This window comes from Sylvia atricapilla, chromosome 2 (assembly GCF_009819655.1).
Source record: "Sylvia atricapilla isolate bSylAtr1 chromosome 2, bSylAtr1.pri, whole genome shotgun sequence".
NCBI lineage: Eukaryota > Metazoa > Chordata > Aves > Passeriformes > Sylviidae > Sylvia > Sylvia atricapilla.
Genome location: NC_089141.1, coordinates 47,148,087 through 47,171,916, shown reverse-complemented (window position 1 = coordinate 47,171,916; position 23,830 = coordinate 47,148,087). Strand labels below are relative to the sequence as shown.

At 37.5% G+C, this 23,830-nt stretch overlaps 1 protein-coding gene across 6 annotated transcripts in view; it reads right to left on the bottom strand.

Annotated features, from left to right (window-relative positions):
• Nucleotides 1–23,830, bottom strand: part of FRY (FRY microtubule binding protein) — a 159,655-nt gene that overhangs the window by 104,872 nt on the left and 30,953 nt on the right. For all 6 annotated transcript variants that reach the window (XM_066313153.1, XM_066313156.1, XM_066313154.1 and 3 more), the window contains exons 3-4: nucleotides 9,530–9,583; nucleotides 1,132–1,271 (exon numbers count right to left, since the gene is read on the bottom strand). In XM_066313153.1, the coding sequence (XP_066169250.1) occupies nucleotides 1,132–1,271; nucleotides 9,530–9,583 (194 nt within the window). The remainder of the gene's footprint in view (nucleotides 1–1,131; nucleotides 1,272–9,529; nucleotides 9,584–23,830) is intronic.

Genomic DNA, 23,830 nt, shown 5'->3' with positions numbered 1-23,830 from the left:
GTGAGATTCTTGTGTAAATTCGGCACAATTCTTATAAACTTTGAGAGTTTTAGTGATTTCAAATGTACTGATGTGTTTGCAATAAAATAGGCATTTAAGAGTACGGCTTGATCAGTGATGAAGTAAGCTATTCGCATTTTGGTTTCCTTTGGTTTTACATTAACTAGAGAAAGGACTTGTTATACAGTCTTTCTTGTAACACTCCCAGTCGACAGAGTGGTCTTGTTTCACTGCTAAACTGACTTTCTACTAAATTTTGGGTGGAGTTCCCAAAGACAGCTATTTACGAGCATGTAGTCGTGGAATAAGTTGAGAGAAAGAAGCAATTCAAGGCAAGAATTCATCTCACCCAAAAGCAGACATCTAATTAATGAACTGTGTGTCTTCATTCTGCCTACTTCTACTGACATAAGGAGTCTAATTCAGGTTCATCTCTACCTCGGTATCTAAACCTAGCCCCTAGCCCTTTGTTCCAGCCAACTACTAACTTTTGTAGTTACTGGGTTATAACAGAATCCCAATGTGAATAATTGCCTATGCACTTCTGAACACCAGGTCTGACAGTATTGATTCTCCTGCTGTTTCACTGAAGTGTGTAAATGTAGTACTGAAGTATTCAGAAAAACTAAAAGTTTGAAGAATATACCTGAACCATACTGCCAGACCTCAATATAACCAAGATCAGTCTGCTGCCTTATCACTGAGGAATTACTGATATTATTTTTTTGTGTACTTGTTACTTTAAGATGTATGCTGCTAAAACTCTCTGACTGATTCTCAAGTTTTGGGACTGAGGGTAGGTACACGTGGATTTTTTATGTGTAAGCAGAATATAGAGGAAACATTCTTTTAAGTGGCACAGAATTATTGCCCAACCACTTGAGTAAATACAGTTTGTACAAACTGTTATTTAAATCACTTGAAAGCATCCAAAATATCAGTAAGACAATTACAACAGTACTGTTGTTTGAAATATGAGGAGCGTAACACGAAAGGCACAATTATTCCATTCATCAAGAAGCCAAGAGAAGAGTTCCAGGAAGAAGTAAGTGTTACCTCACAAGAGCTGGTGGGTGAAATGCAACACAGTTTACCTTAGAATTTATAAATTAAGAATATTCAAAATCATACCTTTTGGATTTAGTGCTTGTTCTTGGTCTGTACTCATGGGATTCATCTTCTATGCCATTCTGCCTTTTATACCAATCAAACAAAGTGCGCAGGATAGAGGGTAGACAATATTCTGAAAGTGAGCTCATTGAGCTTATAACCTATTGGGAAAATACAATGAACCAACAAATGAAATGCTGTTCAAGTTTACACTCCTCAAAAAAAGTACTAACTGAATTTTTCTTTCTTGTTTTCATCCAGTTTTTGAGAACTATGGTACAAGCAGTGACTTAATATTCTGCATTTCCTGTCTTCAAAAGATGTGTGGACATGTCATGTATGAACATGGTTTAGTGTTTCGACTTAGAAGTGTTGGTTTGTTTGTACCAAGTTTGAACTTGATGATCTCAAAGGTCTTTTCCAACCTAAATGAATCTATGAGTCTATAAAATATAAACAGAAATGCAACAGTGGAATGTATGTTGATAGAGTCTTTATATCGATCTACATATTAAAATGCATTATACCAGAAAATCATCTAGTTGTTCAAGCAGGTTATTTTGATTTTTACACAATGTTGATTTGAGTTCCAACAGATTGTAAGTAAAGAAAAAGTAATGAATCAGAGGTACTGTCTTCAGGGGTTATATCCAACTGCTGGATGCCCCCCTGAAACTCAGAATATATTGAGAAACACCACAAGTTCTTTGTTAATTTCAGTCAACTGACCGTGAATCTTACTGTTGGGCTCACACACCTGAGAACTTAAAAAAACCCCTGAAAACTTCCCTTTTAATCTATAGGAAAATGTTTAGACTTTCTTGTGTCTTTGTGGGAACGAATAAACAAGAATAGTTTAGAATTATTTCTTAGAGGTTGCTGATTAAACAGCTCTAGTGGCATACCGTATAAGAAGATTACTCCTCACTCAGTGTGAACTATGTCACCAATTACAGAAATGTTACTGAGCACGTTGGACTGAACAGTGACTTAAACATCTTATTACAGGAAACAAAAGCTACAAAACATGAAAAGATCAAAAAGTAGAGTGAAACACACACCCTCCCCCCATCATTTATACAAGAGGATAACACATGTATTGCAACTGAATGTTCACAGCTACAGCATTTGTGGACATTCTAAGAAAATAAAAAACAACTATTTAAAATAAAGAAGAAATTAGTGATCTGGAGATTTTTGACCACCTCAAGATCATGCAGGCCTTGATCCTGCAAAGTGCTGAGTATCAGAAGTGAAGAGCTGAATTGTGTACTACATGCCAAGTACTCTGATTATGTAATTAACTGTCAGGTTTTTCCACCTGCTTAAACTTAAACCCGCACGTTTCAATGCTTGTGGAAAAACAATAGAGTTTAATGTCCCATATAACACCAAACTTGTGTGAATGCTGTGACTAAGACAAGAGCAAAATTGGCAGACCAAGCATTCCTAAATATTACTACAGCCTTAACTGAGAACTTCTGTAGATGACACTTAGTCTAGATGAGTAATTCTGAGTCTCTTCTGCAGTTTTTCAGCCTCAGGATTTATCTAATTCACAGTGACGGTGTGGACTAAAGTTAATGAGACACTTTGAGGATGAAGCATTGTTACTCAGATACTGTGGCCCAAAATTAAACATGCTGCATTAGAAAGATATAACAACTGCCCCTGCTAAATTAAGTTTCCACAAAAGTAGTCTTTTTAGAAAACTTTCAGTCCAGTCTTTGCAATAGATTTTATTACCTAAAATATGAAACAAGTTGCTGTGGAAGGCATCATAAAGCAACTGCTTGCAGCAGTGATAGGAGGCCTTTCAAAAAGAATTACTATAGGACTTCAGGCTCAATTATACCAAAGCCTTCTAGTGTTAAGGCTTCAGATAAATACTCAGAAAAAAATCAATCACCTGGTGTCAGGGCAAACTATACACTACCAACTCACTTCTCTACTGTTTTCCAAAACTTTCTATGAAGTTAGCACAAGACTGCTTGTTAATGATGAATTACAATGAAAATGGGTTTCCTAGGGAAGACCAGAAAAGAATTACAAAATCATAGAATCACAGAATGGTTGGGTTGGAAGGGACCTTAATGGTCATCTACTTCCAACTTCCCTAACATTTGCAGGGACACCTTCCACTAGACCAGGCTGATCAAAGCCTCAACCAGCCTGGCTTTGAACACTTCCAGGGATGAGGCAACCACAACTTCCCTGGGCAACCTGCTCCAGCCTTACAGTCAAAAATATCTTCCTTCTAGTTAGTAAGAATTGATCTTCTTTTAGTTTAAAACCCTTAGCCTTAGTCCTTTGTCTATGGGCCCTACTAAAAAGCCTGTCCTCAAACAGACCTAAATATCTTTTCAGAAATAGTAGTATCTAACTATAAATGAAAAGTTGTTTAAATCAGGTCTTCCTGCATGTTCACTGACATACTTATGACAGCTGTTCTCTACATCCCACCTATACAATTTCACCAGAAAAAGTCCAAGTAATTCCTGTTAAATCTTTTCATGTCATACTTTCTCTGCTGAATTTACAGTGTCTGCCTTCATTTGGGATAAAAGGTCAAAATAGCTTTTTTGCCTTCTATTTTTTTTTTTTTAATCTTTCTGTCATTGCACTTTTAAGACAGGAAGGAAGGGTGGACTGGGAAAAGACCTGGCTCTCAGGGAACAGGAAGGGAGGGAAGTCTAGCCAGCATGCCGGTTACTCAACCCTTTCATTTACTGGAAGTAAGTCCAGGAGTGAGATGAATTCTAGCTCTGTGCTGCTCCTGAAAGGGAGTGCACAGATGTACAAATATGTCCTTGTTGGACAAATGATCATATTCTTCCATCATAAATGAACTACCTACTGTATAGCTTAAGGATAAGAAAGCTGCACAAGTAAGGAGCTGTTTAAAACCTGTGTTCACAGAGCATTAAATATACTTTATGTAAATGATTAATATTTATTTTGGATTAAAATGCAAGAGTAAATTTAATGAAATTCTGCTCAGACAGCTCACTACAATTTATATACTTTCATAAAACTCTTGTTATATTGTCAAAATTCAAATATAAGAAATGTTTCCACTAACAGCAAATGGACATGATTACCTTTTTTATTTCACTAATGAATTTGTATGTGCTTTAACACCAGAAAAATTCAAAACTGCACCAAATTTCCAACAGTATCATTAATTTTTTGGCCCAGCATTCTTTCTCTATACCATATATGTCAATAGGTACGTTGAATGGACATTTTATTGCCATTTTAATAAAAGCAGGATTGCAGTACTTCATTTTTGCATAATCTTGGCTTATTTCTTGTGACTCTATTTTTTGCACAGTGTCTGTATATTTTATCTTCAAATTGTTGTTGTGTAGAGTCTAAATAATAGACTAGCACAAGTAAAGTTTTACACTTTCTATCAGTGCTGCTGAATGCATTTGTGACTTTGGAGACCTCCTTTCATTCACATCTTTGTTCTAAGCAGTTTTTTTGGACCATGCTGTGAAGCTAAATCTCCCTGGAAATGGTTAAAACTGATAACTATTCAGGCTGAACTCACTAGTTTTCATTAATGGCCTTGAGTTTTTGAGATAAAAAAAGAAAGCAGGACTTTTTAGTACCATAATTTTGTGGATGGGTAATTTCAGCTAGCATGCTTATACACTACCAATGTTTATAGCTATTTTACTGCCAGCATAACAGTTTACATGAAAACTCATTTATTTTTAGTGGACAGCAAATCCAATTCTGAAGGTATTACCTTTAATTCTGCCTACAGATGTACTTCTTTATACACTGCTTGAACCCAAACCTTTGACCAGGAGCCAAAGGTTATTTTATGACTTCATGACTGCCATTTCTTATACTTTCTCTACCCTGTGCCTTTTTCTGGTGATGAAGGTCAATGTGTAAGATCCAGGGAAAGGAAAAAGAAAAGAGGCTAACTGCAGAGCTACTGCAGTGACAGTGATACCAGTTTTAACTAACTGCCTCTAAAAACACCATTGGATAAGAATCATTATCAGCATATCATTAATCACAGGCTGTTGTGAAAAAGGACACTATCATTAGTATGCTGCTTAGTGCCTTATTTATTTATTTATTGCATTTTCCACTTTTTATTGTTGTTACTATTAATTTTAGTTTCCTTTACCTTGGCTGATTTTTTTTTTTGTTTTCATCTCTTAAAAGTATGTAAAAGATTAAACTTTTTTGCTTTCCAATCTGTAGTCTCTAACCTAGTGCACATCTTATAAGAGAGCAGTAAAACTGTTAACAAGAATAGCTTTTGTGTAGTTTATGCTGAAACTTCTGCAGCAGGCACCTCAGATAGATAGCTTTATATGAAAACTAAGCCTTCCTGTTAAATTTTCACTTCCATGGCCAAAACACTACATTAATTTTGTGTTTTTATATGGAAAGCAGCCTGTAGCTCAGTCCAAGATTACACAGTGCCCTTCTTCTACCTCCAGTGTTGTCAGTTCATGGAACATTTATACGCCACGGTAAGAACAAATGATACATTAGTAGAGACTGAGAAAAGAGTAATAAAAATGTTTCCTTAGGTGAGGATAACCCTCTTGGAGAATTATGGGTTTTTGCTAGCTTTTGATCTTTTCATGTACTGCAACTTTATGGTTTCCTGTAATAGGAAGTTTAAGTCATAGTTCACTAGTACAATGTTTAATAACATTTCTGTAACTGGGGACACAGAGCATGCTAATACTGGAGCTGTAATGCTCTTTGCCAATAGGCAACTAGAGTTGTCTAATCAAGGACTTTCAAAACATGATTTCAAATATACCATGAAAAAATTTAAAACTGTATGAAAAAACCTACATAATTTCCTGCATATATTTTCTTTATACACATGCCCACCTAGAAAGGAAAACACAGTCAGGTGTAAGGAATGTAGTTTGTTGGGCCAATGGTGAGACATTCGGCAAGTCAGGATAAGTATCATCACTTCACACATTGCTCAAGATCCTATTATTTGCACGAGGAGGGTGATGCAACTGGAAGCCAGACATGCTGTCTGCCTAACAGGAGACACTGACTACACCTATGTGGAGAGAAACAGCCCTGGCCCAGTCAGGATCCTGACCCTGGATCCATCATCACCATCACAACCAATGTTCCTGAAATGGTGCTAAAGAATGGGCAGGAAAAAATGCTGATTCTCAGGAAGCCAGAGATAGAACTGTTCAGAGGTAGCAAGCAATGCTCTCATAGTCATCTCAAATGGTTTGGGGGTTTTAGTGCTAAACTTGATGCTGGTTACTTTGGGTAGCCAAAGCACCATTCTGCTCATTGTTAAGTTACTCTTTGGGCTGTTTTTTCCACCTCTGAAGCTGACTTGCAAAAAGCAAGTTTTAAATCAGGTCATGTCTTATTTTTGTTGCTTTCTAATTTACCACTATAAGATTGAGCTCAGACATTTTAAAGTAACTAGTGACCTACTCACTTCAGCATTACTTATCAATTTCACTCAAATTGAATAGAGATAATTTTGATTATGCCAAAAGAAAGAAAAGTAAGTTCCTTTGACAGTCTGTCACTTATATCCCCTCAAACTGAAAGTAAAAATTATTAGACACACCTTAAAGAAATTTGTTCATGGGGATTGTCCCTCTTTCCCCTCTTCATTTCTGTAGTAAAAATATCAGGAATGTCATGGCTGGCCTTTTTTTGATTTTGCTAGATGACTTTATGGGTTTCAGAAATAAACACCAAAGCTTTCTCCACCCTAACTGGAAAAGGGAAGTAAGGGATTACCAACCTGGTGTTTTCTCATCCCATAGACTCTTTAAATACTTGAGTCAACTTCAAAAAGTAAAACTTGAGTGGTTTCACTTAAAAGCACATGCCTTCTTATTTGGGTTTTGGCACCACATCATATCATGATCTTCAGATCTTCCCAGGCAGACCACACCTTCATTTTATTATCCATACTTTCATGACAGCTTTATACTTCTGACATGTCATCATTTGAAAAACAGCTTTATAATGCAATGTACTCACTTAATCTAGTGAGTGAAGCATGCCACATAAAGAAAGGTTTTTGCTCTGTCTTCCTGTCTGTACTCTAGCTCAGTTCTATCAAATTTGTATTGTGCACTACAGAACTTTGAATGTAAACTATTTGAATACAATTAAAACCATCCTACGAATGTACGGATTTAGCCAAACTAAAATAATTTGGTAAGTATGAACCATATTCTTGAAAATGGGCTCGAAAGCCACATTCAGGTCCCGTCTGCTGATTCATAGGCCTACATCAATCCCAAGAGCACCAGAACATCTCAAAATGAGAATGCCATTTAAGTAGAAAACAACGTGAAAAATGAAAAGGAAAAACATTGCCAGCAACCTGGCCTGAGGCTGACAAATTCTGAAAATTTCAGCTTAAATAGCTTGTTTTAAAAATTTAAGCAACTGAAAGCAAGGTTTTCTGACAAGACACCTAAGTCAATCTCACCACTGTACTTTTCTATCAACTCTGCACATAAATAGGACTTCAGATATGCAGACAGAAAGATAGATGATTGTCATGTATAACAAAACTTTACCTTGGTATGCCTCTGGTTTGTTTTTTTTCCCCTCCTGCCTGCATTTAGAGTAAATTGCTACAGCAGTAAACACACAGTTGTTTCACAGTTGTTTCACTCTAGGAAGCTTTTGCTGTTTTTATTAAATGATCTTGACTTAATTAGTCAATTTTCTGTCTGCTTACCAATAACTAGGAGAAGTATTAGTCTTTCAATTCTCCCTTTTAAAGGGCCAAAATTTGCTAAACCATAAATATTTAATCAAATCATGGCCACCCATTATGAGTTTGTTTAATGCACTGCAGGAACAGAATCACAAGGTTTGCATCTGGGTGGCTTAATTTGTTTTACTTTCGCATTTGAGTGTAACATTCTTCCCACAGGAAGGAAAAGAATATGTATATAAAATTAAGGTCAGAATACCACAAAGAATTTCATGAGGCAGGTAGGGAGTACTCAGAAAGAACCTCCTTTAGCCTCCAGTGGCTGGTTTCCCTGCGGGGTCTCTGTGGTCAGTGATGTGGACAGGGAGCTCCTGAGTATGAAGCAGAAGTCTCACCTCCTCTGTCCACCTCCTGCTCTGAGCAGCCCTCCAAGCAGGCTCTCTCTCCCCAAAGAGCAGCTACAGAACAATCTAGAGTCACTTTGTCAAGCTAAAATTACAAAGTGAACCATAGTGAATGGCAGTGGAGTCTCACAAGGCATCTTTACTTCTGGCAAAATGTCTCAGAAAACTCAATAAATGTTCAGCTGAGGTTCTGAAGTGGTACTTATACCTATCTCCTCTCCTGAAGTCAATCAATATGGTACCTGCATCTTATGGCATTGGTAATGACCTCCTTTTGAATTGTTGCTGTTGCTGCTGCTTCTGCTCTTTGTGCTGTGCTTCTGGCCCTGCTGGCAGCACAGTGGTGTGGGCAGATGTGGAGTCAGCAGCAATGGTGACAGCAATGGCCTACCCAGAGTTTATCATTCCTCTTCGTGGGGAGTGAGATTTGACAGTTTTGGCATCCTTTATGTAACTTAACCTCTTTAGAACCTATCTTCCTTTATTTCAAAATAGGTTATTCTAAATGTTGCTGACAAAAAGAAAGACTGCTGAAAAAAATAAATTGCTTTATATAATCAATTGTGCGCATATTGCTGTTGGTTTTATTTTTATACTTGTCCTATTTCCCTTATATAATAAATTAATGCCAGATATAAATTTCATTTCATTAATTACAATTTTATTGTTCTACTAAATGAAATCAGACCAATTAAATAAACTCTACTTAATTTTTAATATTTTTTCCCTGCTCATCATTTTCCTAATAATTATCTGCCTTGTCATATAAAGGCATTTATCCAGACAATTGAACTTGTAGTTAATTTTAAACCACAGGTTGGCTTGGCCTATTTGAAGTGTAACACACATGTAAGTCATGCTGAGTCACAGCTACAGAGGTAAACTAGACTGATCAGACTGATGGCAACAACCATGGTCCTATAGGCCCTCATATTAACTATAAAAGAAACCTCACAAAAAAAAGATTGGGGGCCACACACCTGTTTCAAAAACCATGTAATTTGAAAAGATACAAATTTTGCTTCAAGATCCCCATCGGGGAAACAGACAAGAAACAATACATGTGTCTAATATACTATATAAAGTAACAAGTTCTATGGCAGAAAAACAATGACCTTGGAAACATGGGAAAAAAATCTTTCAATTTATACCCAAGAATGGTTAGGCAACCACTCATCATTCTACCAAAGCACATCAAGAAATATTACTTTTGCAGCATGCAACAGTATAAGGACACTAGAATGCCCTCTAATGCACTTCTCCTTTAGCCTGAGAAATGGAATAAATGTAATTTCAAGATTCTTACTTGATCAAACTGGGGATCTTCTCCTCGTTGCAGAGATTTGGTCAGCGGCTTCTCCTGAAAGAAAATATGTATTACTTAAGATCAATACTATCATATTCTACAATTATTGTTCTGTTAGAAGATTTTTTACTCACAATAATGTGCCTCCTGATCTGATCCTGGAGATACCAGGACAATTGTTGCATATGCAAAGGAGGCCTTTGCATATGTCAGCCAATACTGAAAGAGCATCTTGAGTGATTCTGGTGTCTTTTCACAAAAGTGAAGGATTGGACATTCGTTGTATCTGAGTTTGTGCTCACACCAATGATAAATTCTTTCAACGTCTTAAAAAACACCTAGTGTTTCCTCTAAAACATAACCAAGAGGCTCTATTTAGGAGAAAAGGAGACTCGGAGGTGACCTTATCACTCTCTACAACTTCCTCAAACGCGGCTGTAGTCAGGTGGGGGTTGGTCTCTTTCTCCAGGCAGGAAGTGACAGAACAAGAGAATGCAGGCCTAAGCTGTGCCAAGGGAAATATAGGTTGGATTATAGGAAAACGTTTTTTACTAAAAGATTGATAAAGTACTGGAATGGTCTGCCCTGGGAGATGCGTTTAAAAAAAGACTGGATGTGGCACTTGGTGCCATGGTTTAGCTGAGTTGTTAGAGCATGGGTTGGATTGATGATCTTGAAGGTCCCTTCCAACCCAGTGATCCTGTGATTTAGTGATTCTGTTACATGATGTACCTTCTTGTTATAAAACCACCAGGCAATACAAACGTCTATGTCCATAAATATAATGCATCATGCAGGGCATACTGAAAGAAAGGTGATCTTGGAAGAACCAAAGACCACAGAGTTCATTCTTAAAGAAGACAACTGTGGGGAAAATCATTACTAAAAAAATAAAAAAGGTATTTTCGGAATGGAAGCGTATTTTCAGGTCATATTCTCAGAGTAACTGGTAGAGCCAAGGAGAACTGCCCAACTCACAGAAAGAATGTGTGAACATCCATTCACCTGCATGGCTTCTTTGTCAAGCAGGCTGAACTACTGAGGCAAGGAGAAGTATACAGGCCAATATTTTATATGTATGCAACAGCATACAAAACATGAATCTCCTACACTACAATGAAAATAAACAACATATGAGGGCAGATGACAGTCTGGAAAACACATCACTTGTCACCATCACAGTTCTGCTGTGAATTATACTACTGTTTCTGGTGTCTGCAATGTGCCAGTGCCTTATTCTTCTATAAATCATGACTCTTTCTTCTACTACAGCTGCAAGACTGGGGCACTCCCACCAGCTCAGAATGAGATTTTGTGTTCAGCTTTCAACAAACTGTTACACTCATCAGTATCTGTTAATGTAGCAGGCAAAATAACATCCCTGCCAGAGGATATTAAATATACAATAAAGAAATCTGTAAAGCTGATGAGATAAGGGAATGGAGAGACTTGAGTTGAACCAAAGATTTCTATTATTTCATGTATTTTTCAGAAGCAAATGTTGCCCAGTATAATCTGCTGACTGATTTTGAAATTAATTATGCTGATCCACTTGCAATGCCAGCTGGCAAAGAGGCCAACTGTGGGGTGACTGCAGTATCCCCTGACTACCTACCAAATACAAAAATAAACAAACTGTTTTCTACAGAGTCACTGATTTACCCAAAACAGCCATCAATATTTTTCATTGTTTTCTCCAATATCTAAAGCGACTCCTCCAGGTTCCGTTATGGGCACAACAACTATTAATTACAACTTTATGGCAGATTATTGTTGATGAACATCTGTAGTAAAAAAAACCTTGCAACCCTGAGAAAAACACAGGACACTACCCCACCCACAGTCCTCCTCCTCAATCAGTAAGTCGGTGCTATCCTGCCTAGTCGTGTCTCACAGGAGGACAAAACCTCTTTTGTCTATTGCTGTTCACTGAAAAGGACAGCAGATAAACTTAGAAAAGTTCAACTTATTTAAAAAGAAAAGGATTTTTAAGTTTTCGTGGATCCTGGACAAATCAGCATACTAAGAATAACTGCAGTTTAGGAAAAGAAAATCAACACACTTTTTTTCTTTTCAGTTATGAAATTTCTGATTCTGTTACAGAAGATCTGTGTTATCACAGAAAAACTTCTTAAAGTCTATTTCAACAAAAAGGGCTTCAGCATGCAGAAGCTTTGTGTTTCCATGACCAACACTGCAATACTTGGCTTTCAGAGAGCAAAGTTCCAGGCAGAAACAAGGTGTGGGGTTCCTCATCACATGCTGTCTCTAAGGAGGACACAATTAAACAAGACAAACCCTGCTCTGGGAACCCAAGTCAGGAATCGCAACCCTGAAAATGTCCTCATCACCTGTAATGAATCTGGGGAAGAACATACACCTCCCAGATACTTCAGTTTCTGATGACTACATTCCCCAGGAGATTGCACCCCTGAGTTAAAGAAGATGCCTCCATTTGACAATGCAATACAAGTCATCACATGCCCTCCTACAGGCACTAACCAGGGCTTCCCCAGCCACGGAGCACTGACCTAAAGAAACCATTCACAGGCCACGCAGCAGCCTTGGTTGCAGCAGAAGGCAGCGGGGATGGAGGACTGCCAAAAGCCAGGAAGGCTTCTGCTGCCGTAACTTCTCAATGTCTCCAGTTTAGAGCTTCAGTTGAGGCCTTTTTCCTCCCTTTATCCCATCCTGCACCCGCTGCTGCTCCCGCTGTCCCCTTCCCCTCACACTCTTGCCAGGCAGCAGCTGCTGCTGCAGCTGTCTTTGCCTCTTTGTCATGCCCCTGTTTGGGTTGCTGCTGCTGCTTCTTCCTTGACTCTTTCCAAGGACAGTGCTGCCACTGGCGCTGCCTGCAGCCACTGTGTCAGGACCCAACCTGACCCCATGGAGACAAGGGTTTGCACACACTCTTCCAGTTCTGGGAGTGGGGTGCCCACGCCAGAGCCACTCATTGTATTCCTGCAGTGAATGGCAACAGCCATGTAAGATTGTATGTGGGGTTGGGAGGTTTGAGAGATAGATTAAGAACTGAATAATGACGAAGGGCCAGACAGAAATGTGGGGTTTAGTTGTCTAAGCACCCCTAAAATATAAAAGCATGAATACATTTATGATAAGAGTAACAATTGACCATGTCAGGAGACATTACTGAGTAAATTCAAAGGCCATTCAATTATATGCAGGTACTTCAAGTGTCCTTTGAAAACAGCAATCTTTCTTTATGCAATGAACATTTCTTTTCATCTACTGTAAGAAACTTGCCTATTCTATTTGTCTAGTTCTAATATCCTTACAAATCTTACAATTTCATTTTATGCAGTATTTGCAACATTGTCACTATGGCAGATACTACATAAAATGTATTTATACTCACGGGAGGTGTCTTTATGACATACCACAGGTTCAGGACTTGCAAAGAAAGGTTAAAATGTGTAATAATATGAAACTGTCTCTAGGCAATAGATTCCATAGTAGTCTATTTACCCTGGAGATACACTTAATTAGATTTCAAAAAATCTTAAAACTGTTTTCTAGCCTCATGGTACAATTTTACTTCAATGTATTTTTTTGCCCACCTAACTCAGCAATGGTGAAGAGGCCTTTTTATATAATAAGCTGACGTATTTGAGTCTCTGTCAATATACTACATTCTACAGAAATATCTTCCAAATCTTAGATGAGTAGTTCTGCTGAATTTGGAGGCAAAGTCTACAACAGCAAGATACGAATAAAGAAAGTTTTGATTAATATGGAAGGGCCAATAGCTTACTGAACTATCAAAAAACATCAGAAAATTTCTAAATAATGGATTCTCAATAATAACATTTCTATTTTTAATCACTGAACTAAACATCCTTATTTCTTGTTTGAAGTGCTGCCTTCAATTGCAGCACTGTATTTGTTCATGCTAGAAACTCCCACAATATAAACACTTTAGAGATAAGCAGTAAAGGCAATTTAATATTTGAAATTATTGTTTTTCAATAAAACTAGCTAAATATTTTGTGTTGCCAATGCTTACAAAACAAAATGCTCAACTACAACTTACCTTCCTTCCTCTCCCTCACTGCTCTTGGGAAAACATAAATAGAATATAATAAACCAGAATATGTTAACTTTGCAATGGAAAATGCATATTTTATCAAATCTGCATATATCAACTACATATAAAATCTATAAATTACCTAAAAAACAACTTATCATTCAAACCCTCTATTCACACAAGCACACTTAAACATTTCTCCAAAGACTGCCAGTGACTTTTAATGGTTAATATATTAAGGCTTTTTCAGGGCTGCTACACAAATATAATTGGGTAAATTTACACAGGAATAGCCACCTGTCACAGAACTGAGTTCAGGGAAACATAAAAACAAAGAGGATGTTGTAGTGCCTATTAAGCTTCATTATGTCACTGTGTTATAATGATATATAATGCTCCTTAAAGCTATTTCTAATCTCAGCAACCATTAGGCCTGTTTTTCCTACTGAACTCTGACAGGCTACTGTCTTAGTGATTGAGATAAAACCTCATTTTTGTTTTGGGGTTTTTTGTTTTGTTTTGTTTTTGTTTTTTTCCCTAAAAGCATGGTGAAAGGATATTTTTACACAAATTTTAACTTTTGCACTGCACACTAAAAAGCAGCCAGACATACTCTACCGAGTGCTCTGCTAGGGTGGAAGACTCACCAAAGATAAAGAAGAATGGACCCTTTCATGTAAAATGGAGTAGACCTAGAACACATTCAACTACTACAGCTACAATGTATGTAAAACGCATATAAGCACAATCTTAAGAGCCCAAAACTCCCCAAGAGTTTCTTCTTATGATGAATCACCCCATCAGCCCTCTCTTCCCCAAATGAATATCTCTGTCCTATAAACTTCTCAGCAGGAAAGAGAATTGGTGTTTGCAGCAATAGGTCTGCTCCCAAACATGCCAATTATTATTTTTTTTTTTTGGGCCTTGATTATTTTGGACATGCAAAACCAGGAAAATGCATCACTGTCAGTCCTGCGCTTGTAGGATGGGTAACCTACGTCCCCCACTCCAGCTGTGTGTTCCTGCCTCCTCCCTCCCAGAATGGATCTGTGCTGATCCTGCACTGAGCAGGTTTACAAAGCTGAACGTTCGTGCATTTACTTCTGTTTGGCCCTTTCAGAATTGGATATGGAACAGTCAACAGTTTTTGTGTCTGTCACACAAAAAAAGCTCTTGTACGGAAAATGGCTCTGAACTTCTCAGGAAGTGATTTTTGTCACACATATACCTTTTTACTATTTTGGAATTCCCACCACCACCCAAAGGAGTTCACTTAATTTATATCTAAGCAATTAAGAGAGCCAAGCTTTTTGACTGTAATGGATAATCTGTTTACTCTGATAGTCCCCCAACTGTCTCCCACCTGCAAGTTCTATTAAATAGGCAAATTAGTGTCCTGTTTTCATTAGCCATTCTTTGCAAGTCAGCAGGTCCTCATACATAAACACATAAACTGCCTGTTCAGTGGATGACAACAGAATCTTTGACTTCTCTTAGCACCAATTAGCTGCTAGACACTTAGAAACTGTCAGTAACAATGGTACACAGAGAGTAAAATAAAGGAGATTTCCCTAATTAACCTTTGAAATTCTAAGCATACAGAAACTGGAAATTCTAAAACCAAACATAATAAGAAAGATATGATAATACAGCTTCAAGGGAACACCACAACTTTGCATAAGACAAAATTACAGATACACAAAATGTTAACAAAAACTGTGGTGGACTTCATTTAACTGTTGAAAATTAAGTTAAAAAGCAATGCTAATTGTGCATGGTACTTCATACGGTGGAAATAAGCTTATTTCAAGTGGCCATGAAATATATGTAAAATTATGCTACATGTCTGAAAGAAAAATTATTTAACAAGCTCAAGTCAAAAACCTCCTTGTCATTACAGTTAATGCACAAAAAATAATGAAAAGTGCATGTTTAAAAGACAAGCTCAGTATTACCGAGTCTATTCTTCCTTTATGTAATTGCTTTGGGTTGTTTTTGGGTTTTTTTTTGTAACAGCTCTTCTGTTTTACTCATGTGGAAAAGGATGTGCCTGTACCGCTGAATATAAAAATACAGTAAAATATCAGCTTCAAATACAGGTTTTCACTCCTTGGCTTTGACTCTTTGGCATCCTTGTCATGCACTGCTCTGATTCCATGATAGATTATGTCATCACATGAGGTATTGCAGGCTAATTTTTATCTGATTACCACATTCTCTGCAGAAGGCATCTTTTACCTAGGTTGTCTACCAAGAAAAACGTGGACACATAAATTTTGGTCATGTGAATGTTTAGTCTGAAGTACATGTCATGTCAGAAAAAAAAGGCCATAGAGGCAAACAAAAAATCAAATTTATTTTCAGAAGCAATACCCTATGGAAGTAAATTTCAAGCATCCTGAAAGAAAGAAGCAAACCCACTGAACTAGAGATTGCTATTGGATGCATAGTACAAAAATTAGCACTGCTTCCACAAGATAACATAGAATCTAAAGAAAAAAAAAAAAACAACACCCTCACAACAAACAAAACCAATTTTTTTCACTAGCCTTTAGCAAGCAAGTCAAAAACCCTACCATTCTTACCTGAACAGTACAAAAATTCCCAGATATTCCCTCAACTTAGTGTTGACAATAAACAGTTGCAAACTTTAAATAAAGGTTAAATGCTGTTAACAGATATACAGGTAGCAGCAAAAAAAAAACCCCAAAACTCAAAAAAACCCCAATCACCAACCAACCAACCAACCAACCAACCAACCAAAAAAAACCCAGAAAATGAAACCAAACCAAAAAACCCAAAAAACAAACTAAACAAAACACCCCCCCCCAAAACCCCAAACAAAACAAAACAAAACAAACCAAAAAATCCAAACAACAAACCTACTACTCTCAGCATTTCTATTTTCCATTGCAAAGTAAGATGTTTTACTGTAGGCAGAAGTAAAATGTTTCTTGTACTACCGTATTTTAAGCCCAAAAAAGCTGATAACTACTGTTGGACCAGTTGTGAAAGAAATATTTTGAAGACTTCTGTGAAACCTGAAAGAAATATTTCAAATACATGCTTTTGTGAAACTTGTAAGTTGGAAAGAACACTAAGGATAACTTTACTGAGATTTGAGGCACACTCTAGCACAAGTGAGAAAGGAAATTTTCTTGGCTGTTTGTTTTCAGAGCTTTTTTTAATAGGAATGCCTTTTCAAAACTGTAACTTAATCAATACATCAAAATCCTCTGTCTATTAGGATCCTCCTGATAGTATTATAACACTGTTCCTTGATTTTCCCTGATTTTATTTGTTCCAGTACTACAGTGTACAGAAAAAGAGGCAGATTTTACAACCTGTAAGTATGATAAATGTTACGAGACCATCTGGAGACAAAGTGTGGGCACTTAGTGTTGACACCATAATTCCATCACAGCCTTGTGTTAGTAGATTGTGTGATTCTAACCTAAAAATATTCCAGTATAAGAAGATAAAATTTTGTTGATAGGTACCTAATTTGTTAGGTCAGAGAATGTATAAGGCCTCAGTCAAGAGTGATGTCATAGGATGCAGTATGAGAGCCCAAAATCTTTCATTTATGAACCTGTTGGACAGGAATAAGCCTGATGCTCTAAAAAAAATATTTGATACAGTGATTTCCATGTAACAATAAGAACAATAGATGATGGAGATTGAAACTTCCAAGTCTATGTTAAGACCTTTGCATGAAACTGCTATTCTATTTACTGTTTCAACCGTTTTTTTATTAAGGTTTTTTATTGAGGTTTATTAAGGTTTTTCAGCTACATGACCTGGCTCAGCAAGGCCCAAGGGGAGGGGACAGGGCTGTGGGCTGCCCCATTGTGGCAGGGACTAATGGCCCCAAAACCTGGGAATGCATCCCAGCCTGTGGGCAGGTGTGGGTGAGACTCAGAGGAGGCCATCAAAGCTTATTAGTGCCCTGAGGGCCCTGACCACTGGTTACCCACTCAGAATAATGTGACCTAATTTAATAAAGCCCATAGGAAGCCCTTATCAGTTGATTTGAATAAATTTAGGGTTGTAATTGCAGGGCTGCTCCAAGCACAGCTGAGATCTCTGCAAACAGGAACAACATTCTCTCAAGACCCAGACAGCCAGGGGTAATAAAGGACAGCAAATGACACTGGCCATGGTATGATGTCTACTACTGCTTTAACATCAGGTAGATACTTATTGTCACCAACTGTGCACCTGTTTTCACAGAACAGAAAAAAAGATGAGGAAAGTGTATTTTTAAAGTGAACTTGAGAACTACTGCCAGTAGTTTTCTTTAAAATTCTGTTACTTGGAGCTTTCTTGGCTATGTATTTATTTCAAATGCTGTAACTGTACCATATGAGAAGTCTCCCCAGGTGATCTGATCAGAAGCCTTCTCCTCCTGGTTACTGGTACTGATTTGACAGACTTCCAAGGAGGATGCCAGATGCCCTTGCAGAGCTAATGTAAGCCTTCACTCTTCTTTTGCTACAAGTATGTTGGCCCTGAAAGCCACAGCTTCCACATGTATTGCATGCCCAGCTAGTGAAACAAGACCTTATTGCGTTGATCTCCAATTTGGGAAGTTAGTTACATGAAATATTTCAAGTTTTCTCATATTTGTCATGCCACCAGATATGCAGGGTCAAATATGGTATAATTCAAGCTGTCTGATGTATAAACTGTGCCATGCCAGTTTCAGGCCCAGAAAAGAGCACATAAATTAAGCAGTAACTCATTGACTTCAAATGTGACTCTGAAGGCATACAAAGGATGAAGCTGTTGGGAAGCTATGGGAAGATATCTCTTTACTGAATTGCTACTTATCTGGCAACAATACTACCAAAGTGTATGCTTGATTTTCTTCTGTCCTTCATGATGACAGACCAGTGATAAGATTGTCCTGAAATGACTGTAGTAGGACATTCATTTTCTGGAGAGTGGTAATAGCCAATATCCTTAAATGACACAAAAATGTGATTAAGGGCATGTGTTACGTTCTTTGCTATATTTGCAAGCATTGGCCAACATGTGACAGCCTCAGTGACCTTGGATTCAATCTGTCCTTCAATGTTAAATTCTCCTAAATTTGAACCAATCCTATGTGCCATTGACAATCCTCCAACTATATCAATGCAGTAATGAGGCCGAGGGACAGCGAGCATCCTGTACAGTCTTGCCATTGGAATGAGCCCTGCTCATGTCTCAAACAGCATTCTGCCCACACACTCATCCATGGAAACACTGGGAGCACTGAGGAAGGGCCCATTGACACTGTCTGACCCTGAAATGTGTAAGTGTTTTATGGACCTGTATCTAACTGCAAATGACAACGACAATGCCTATGCAAAAATGTGTCTGTTTCCTTCTTGACTTGCTAAAATGGCATAAAGTTTTCCCCTCAGTCTAATACAGATGTTGGAATCAGACCACACAGCATGCTTTCTTTGCTTTTCTGCACTCCCTATGATTGCTTCTGACACCCTATATTTTGTCTCTTCCTCTAGCTCTTTTTTTCCCAGCTGCATCCTTCATACTCTTTTCCCTCAACTTCTGTGCTTCAATTCTGCAATATGTCCCCCCTGAACTACACAGAAGATATCTGATCTATCATCACTGCTTCAATCGCTCAAACCTTTCTAGGTTTTTCTGAAAGATCATTGTCCTGAGGTTCAAGATTACCTACCCTAGCTCTGTACTGTTCAGTGCCTGGCTTCTGCTACAGGTCTCAGCCTGAAATACATACTGAGATAACTGGAGGAAGGTACTGTATCTGAGGTGGTAAGCGGAAGGGAAGGTGAAGGACCTTTATGCCATTGGAGTTGTCTTTGTTATATTTGATTGCTCTCCATCTTCAGTACAGAAGGCCAATCTTCCTCATGATATTTTGCCTTCAAATCCTTTGAGTTCCTGAGTAGAGCTTGCTTATTTCATGGAAAAGATCTCCCAGCCTTAGCTGCCTTTCCTTCTGCTGGAGAAAAGAACACACTGATCTGGCCCAGCTTGGGCTTCATTATCACTAGACTATATTTGGAAAGCCAGTGAACTCTCAAGGAAAGCTGATTAGTGAAGACTAAAAAGAGCGATGGCTGAACCATTGTTCTGTTTAATTGATTCCTTGAAACAGAAGCCGCTGGGAAGTCTGAGTAGAAGGAAACAGAACCAAGGAGACAGCCCCCACAGAAATTAAACTCAGAATCATAGAATCATGGAATGGTTTGGGTTGGAAAGACCTTAGAGATCATCAAACACCAACCCTCCTGGCATGGGCAGGGACACCTTCCACTAGATCAGATTGCTCTGTTCCGGGTTTGAATACTTCCAGGGATTTGGCACTTACAGCTTCTCTGGGCAACGAGAAGTCCTTAGATACGGCTAGAAGTTGAATAAAATACTGAGATCAACTACTACTCTAAAAGGCTGATCCAGGATTCAATGACTTGCAGGAAAGGAACTCTGCTGAGCAGATACTTTCTGGAGGGACTAAGTGGTGAGTGACTGGTGAATGACAGTCTCCTGAGGTGAATGACTGTACTTGGTCCTCCAGACTGTCCTACAACTGACTGACATAGATTCGCACATTCAATTAACACATCCACTGTAACAGATCTGTGGGGCTTCATACAATGAGAGGATCACACATATTCAGGTTACATACTGAGTACCTGAAGCAATACATCGTGGAGATGCTTTCACTTTTCTTATGAGGAGGTGAGAGAACAGTCCCCAGCACAGTATAATAAAATGAGGCAGAATTTCATAAAGAAGCATCTTAAGTACTTCAGAGACAATTTTTGAAAGAATGATTAAGAATAATTATTCTTAATGATCTACACATTATTTGCTGCAACTAGGTCTAAAAAGCTACTATAATAATATCTATTTCTATAATTTAAATGCTAAATAAATAACACAGTAGAAATAAAGAATTAGAGACATTAGATACAGAGTTACAGTATTATAAATGATGAGGTCCTTAGAGCTGGGATTGACTGCCACATGCTTTACTAAATTTTGACTATCACAAACACTTGTGGAATAAAAGAAGTAGATTAATGATCAGTGGTATATTCCTTCAGTGACACAGAGGTGGATAGGGACAGACGACAATGGAAGCCAGCATGCTTGTAGCATTTATAGAGGAAAGGTCCTAGGGAGAAAGGTTTCATATGAGAAAAGAGAACAGAATTTTCAATATATATTTGCATAAAGGTATTCAAACAAAGTTGTGTAATTGTCAGTTTATCTGGGCATACATACACTGGGTGAATAGCTAGAACAGAGCAAGGCAGCTAGCCTTTCCTCCTTTCCAGGAAATTACTTGTTCTATTGATTCTATCTATTCACTGTGAACAAACGGGACCAAAGTCTTTGTACATGCCAAACGACTAGTGATGACTCCAAATGAAAAATGTACCTAACAGTGATGTGTCTCATTACAGGTGACAGCCAAGGAATTGTCACCTTGTGTGATGCAGATGGAGTTTTAGTCCATGTAAACCAGAAAATTCTACATTACAGCTGTGGGATAAAACTGCTTGGTATTATCATAGCCTACATAAATCTTACTAGTTATCACAGCCCAGTCCTCAGAAAACAAAAAACCCTACTTCCTTTTCTCCAAAGTCTGTTCTTAGCATGTTCTTCTCTTGCCTAGAGAAAGTGAAGCCTAGACTGAAGCAAATCAGAAACCAGTTCCATTATACTGGTTGGTCAGTCTCTGCAAATTGCATTGTTCTTTCCTTTCTTTGAAAGTCTTCTATGAAAGAACCATCTGCTAGGTCATTATCACCAGCTGTACCTTGAAATAGATCTTTATTTTAATGTCTTCAAGTTTCTAATGAAATGGAAGTAATAAAGACACTAGTATCAACCACATTACTCCTTCCGGGGTTTTTTCCTAATGATAAGATGAAACCTGCCTATTAAAAGGAAGGAGTTAAGTGCAGAGTACATGAATATGCTTATACTTCCAATCCTATAATGAGTAAATTCTGTTCTTGAGTTCAGTATTCAGAGAGATCCTGAATTTAGACAGGCTCAGTAAAAGAAGATGCTTGCGGGAGAAAAGCATAATGAAAGTTTACCAACAGCTAAATTAACCATTAACAACTGTCAATGCCTGTAGCTCCCCATGTTTTATCAATGTCTACAGCTGTGTGTAAGTACTGCTGAAAGCCGTATTTAAAGATTAGCCTGCTCTGTATGCACAGGATGAATTATTACCCAAAGTGATAATCAACACTACTAAAAAAGGAAACCGTTTTCTGGGCTTTCTCCTTACAGAGCTATGAAACATATTCTTTCATTTGAACTGGAAAGAATATTTCCCTGGCTTCCTCTTTCTAGCTTCATTTCAAGGTCATCACTGCTAGAAAAAAATCAGCAGTAATAAAATATCAGATTGTCTTTGTAAGTGAAGCAATGCAGAGAAGAGTTAGAATAAAAATGGATAAAAGTTAAATATTAATTAAATCAGCTGTGAAAAAAGATCTGCAGAACAAAATCTTAATATTTGTTACAATTATCTACTGAAAAGAACCAGGAAACTATTAAAGATTATCAAGAAAAAGTTATTTACATTTCATATACAAGAGTTTAACTTTATAAACTGGATAATCTACTTTAATCAAGTCTGCTGTCAAATACTTTTAATTTGAAATAATGCAACTTGACAATCTGGGTACAGTAGTTAATCAGTAAAAATCAGCCATATGATTGTGAACTTACAATTATTGAACTGGCTTTTTTATATATCAGAGATCCTGATATATAAAAAGAGAGAAAATTGACCTGAAATTCTGATAAAAAATATTCTGTAGACAAAAAAAGTCAAATCTAGGAACAAAAGTTTTCCATTTCAACTTGTTAAAGACTTAGCAGTGGATAGTTGACATTATATTAATGTCTAGAAAATATATTAACTGGGGAGTGTGTTTTTTATGATGATCACTGTCAGATCCAGTAACCAAAATGTCAAATGATACTCGTTTGCCAGCCAAGGCAGCAGGAGGAGTAGGTGACATTGCCCTCTGTTTCTCTCCCATTGGAATATTGCTATCCCAGATGAGACTTCATGGGGCTGCAGGAAGGGATGGGGTTTGCTGTGCCCCTCACTGATGCCCTAGAAAATAGTACAGATTTCTAGTGCCTTTCTGGCATCTGCAAATCATGGTGTGACACAAACATGGTTTTCCAACACAGTTGTCACAACATTGTAATTTACACTTTGGTTCTGTATGCATCACAAAAGAAGAAGATTGATATATCACGTGGGCATATGGAACCCAAAGAAACGGAGAGAAAAATTAAAAAAAACAACAGTAACGGTAATCAGAAAGTATAAGCAGGCAGAATATGTGTATGAAAAGAATGATCTAAGCAAAAAAGGTATCAGTAAGTATTTAAATTAACCACAGTAACTTCAGAGTTTCAATGTGAGCTAGACTTTGTGATAAAAGAGGTGCAAAGGCAACAATATTATAAACAGATCATTTTATCTTCTTTAGAAGATATCCGAAGTATTCATCACTCATTATGAAATTAAAATGTCATATCTTGTAATGACTTGGAGAAATCAAACTAGAAATATCTCAGTGCTGAGCACTGCGCAAGTCTGACTTTCTTTGAAGTATACTTGAATTTAATTAGAACATAAACCTCAAAGAGTTCACCATCTGACTACCTATTGTGAAAAAAGGCCAAAAGGTAGCTTTTCACCATCAATTTATAAACTTCATCTCCCAAATCCCTGAGACTTCCTGGTCACAATTCTAATCAGTAGAGTAAAATGTGGGAACAAAGCCACTAAACATCCAGAAGCTACCTCACAAAAATGGTAGACTTAAATTCTTAGCTGTTATTCAAGAATAATTTTTGCCATTTTCCCTTGTCACTTCTTTCATTACAACCTAATTATTTCAAGATCATTTTGACTGAATGTCTACAGAATCCTGCTTACTCATTGGTCACAGCCAACCTCAAACAGCAGCATGCCATGACTTGTAAGTTTTATTAGTACTAATGAGATGTGAGTATGTAATTGAATTATTGTTAGTGTCTCATGGTCAGACTCCTGTAAAAAACACATTCTGAAAATGATGACAAGAAGGTGACATTCCAGTCTCTTGCAATATTTTTATATTCTACACTACATTTACCAAATAAAATTCCATTGAACAACCTCTAGAATAAGATCAACATTCAGATAATAATAGTTTCTCAAAGTGAAAAAACCAACATATTACCAA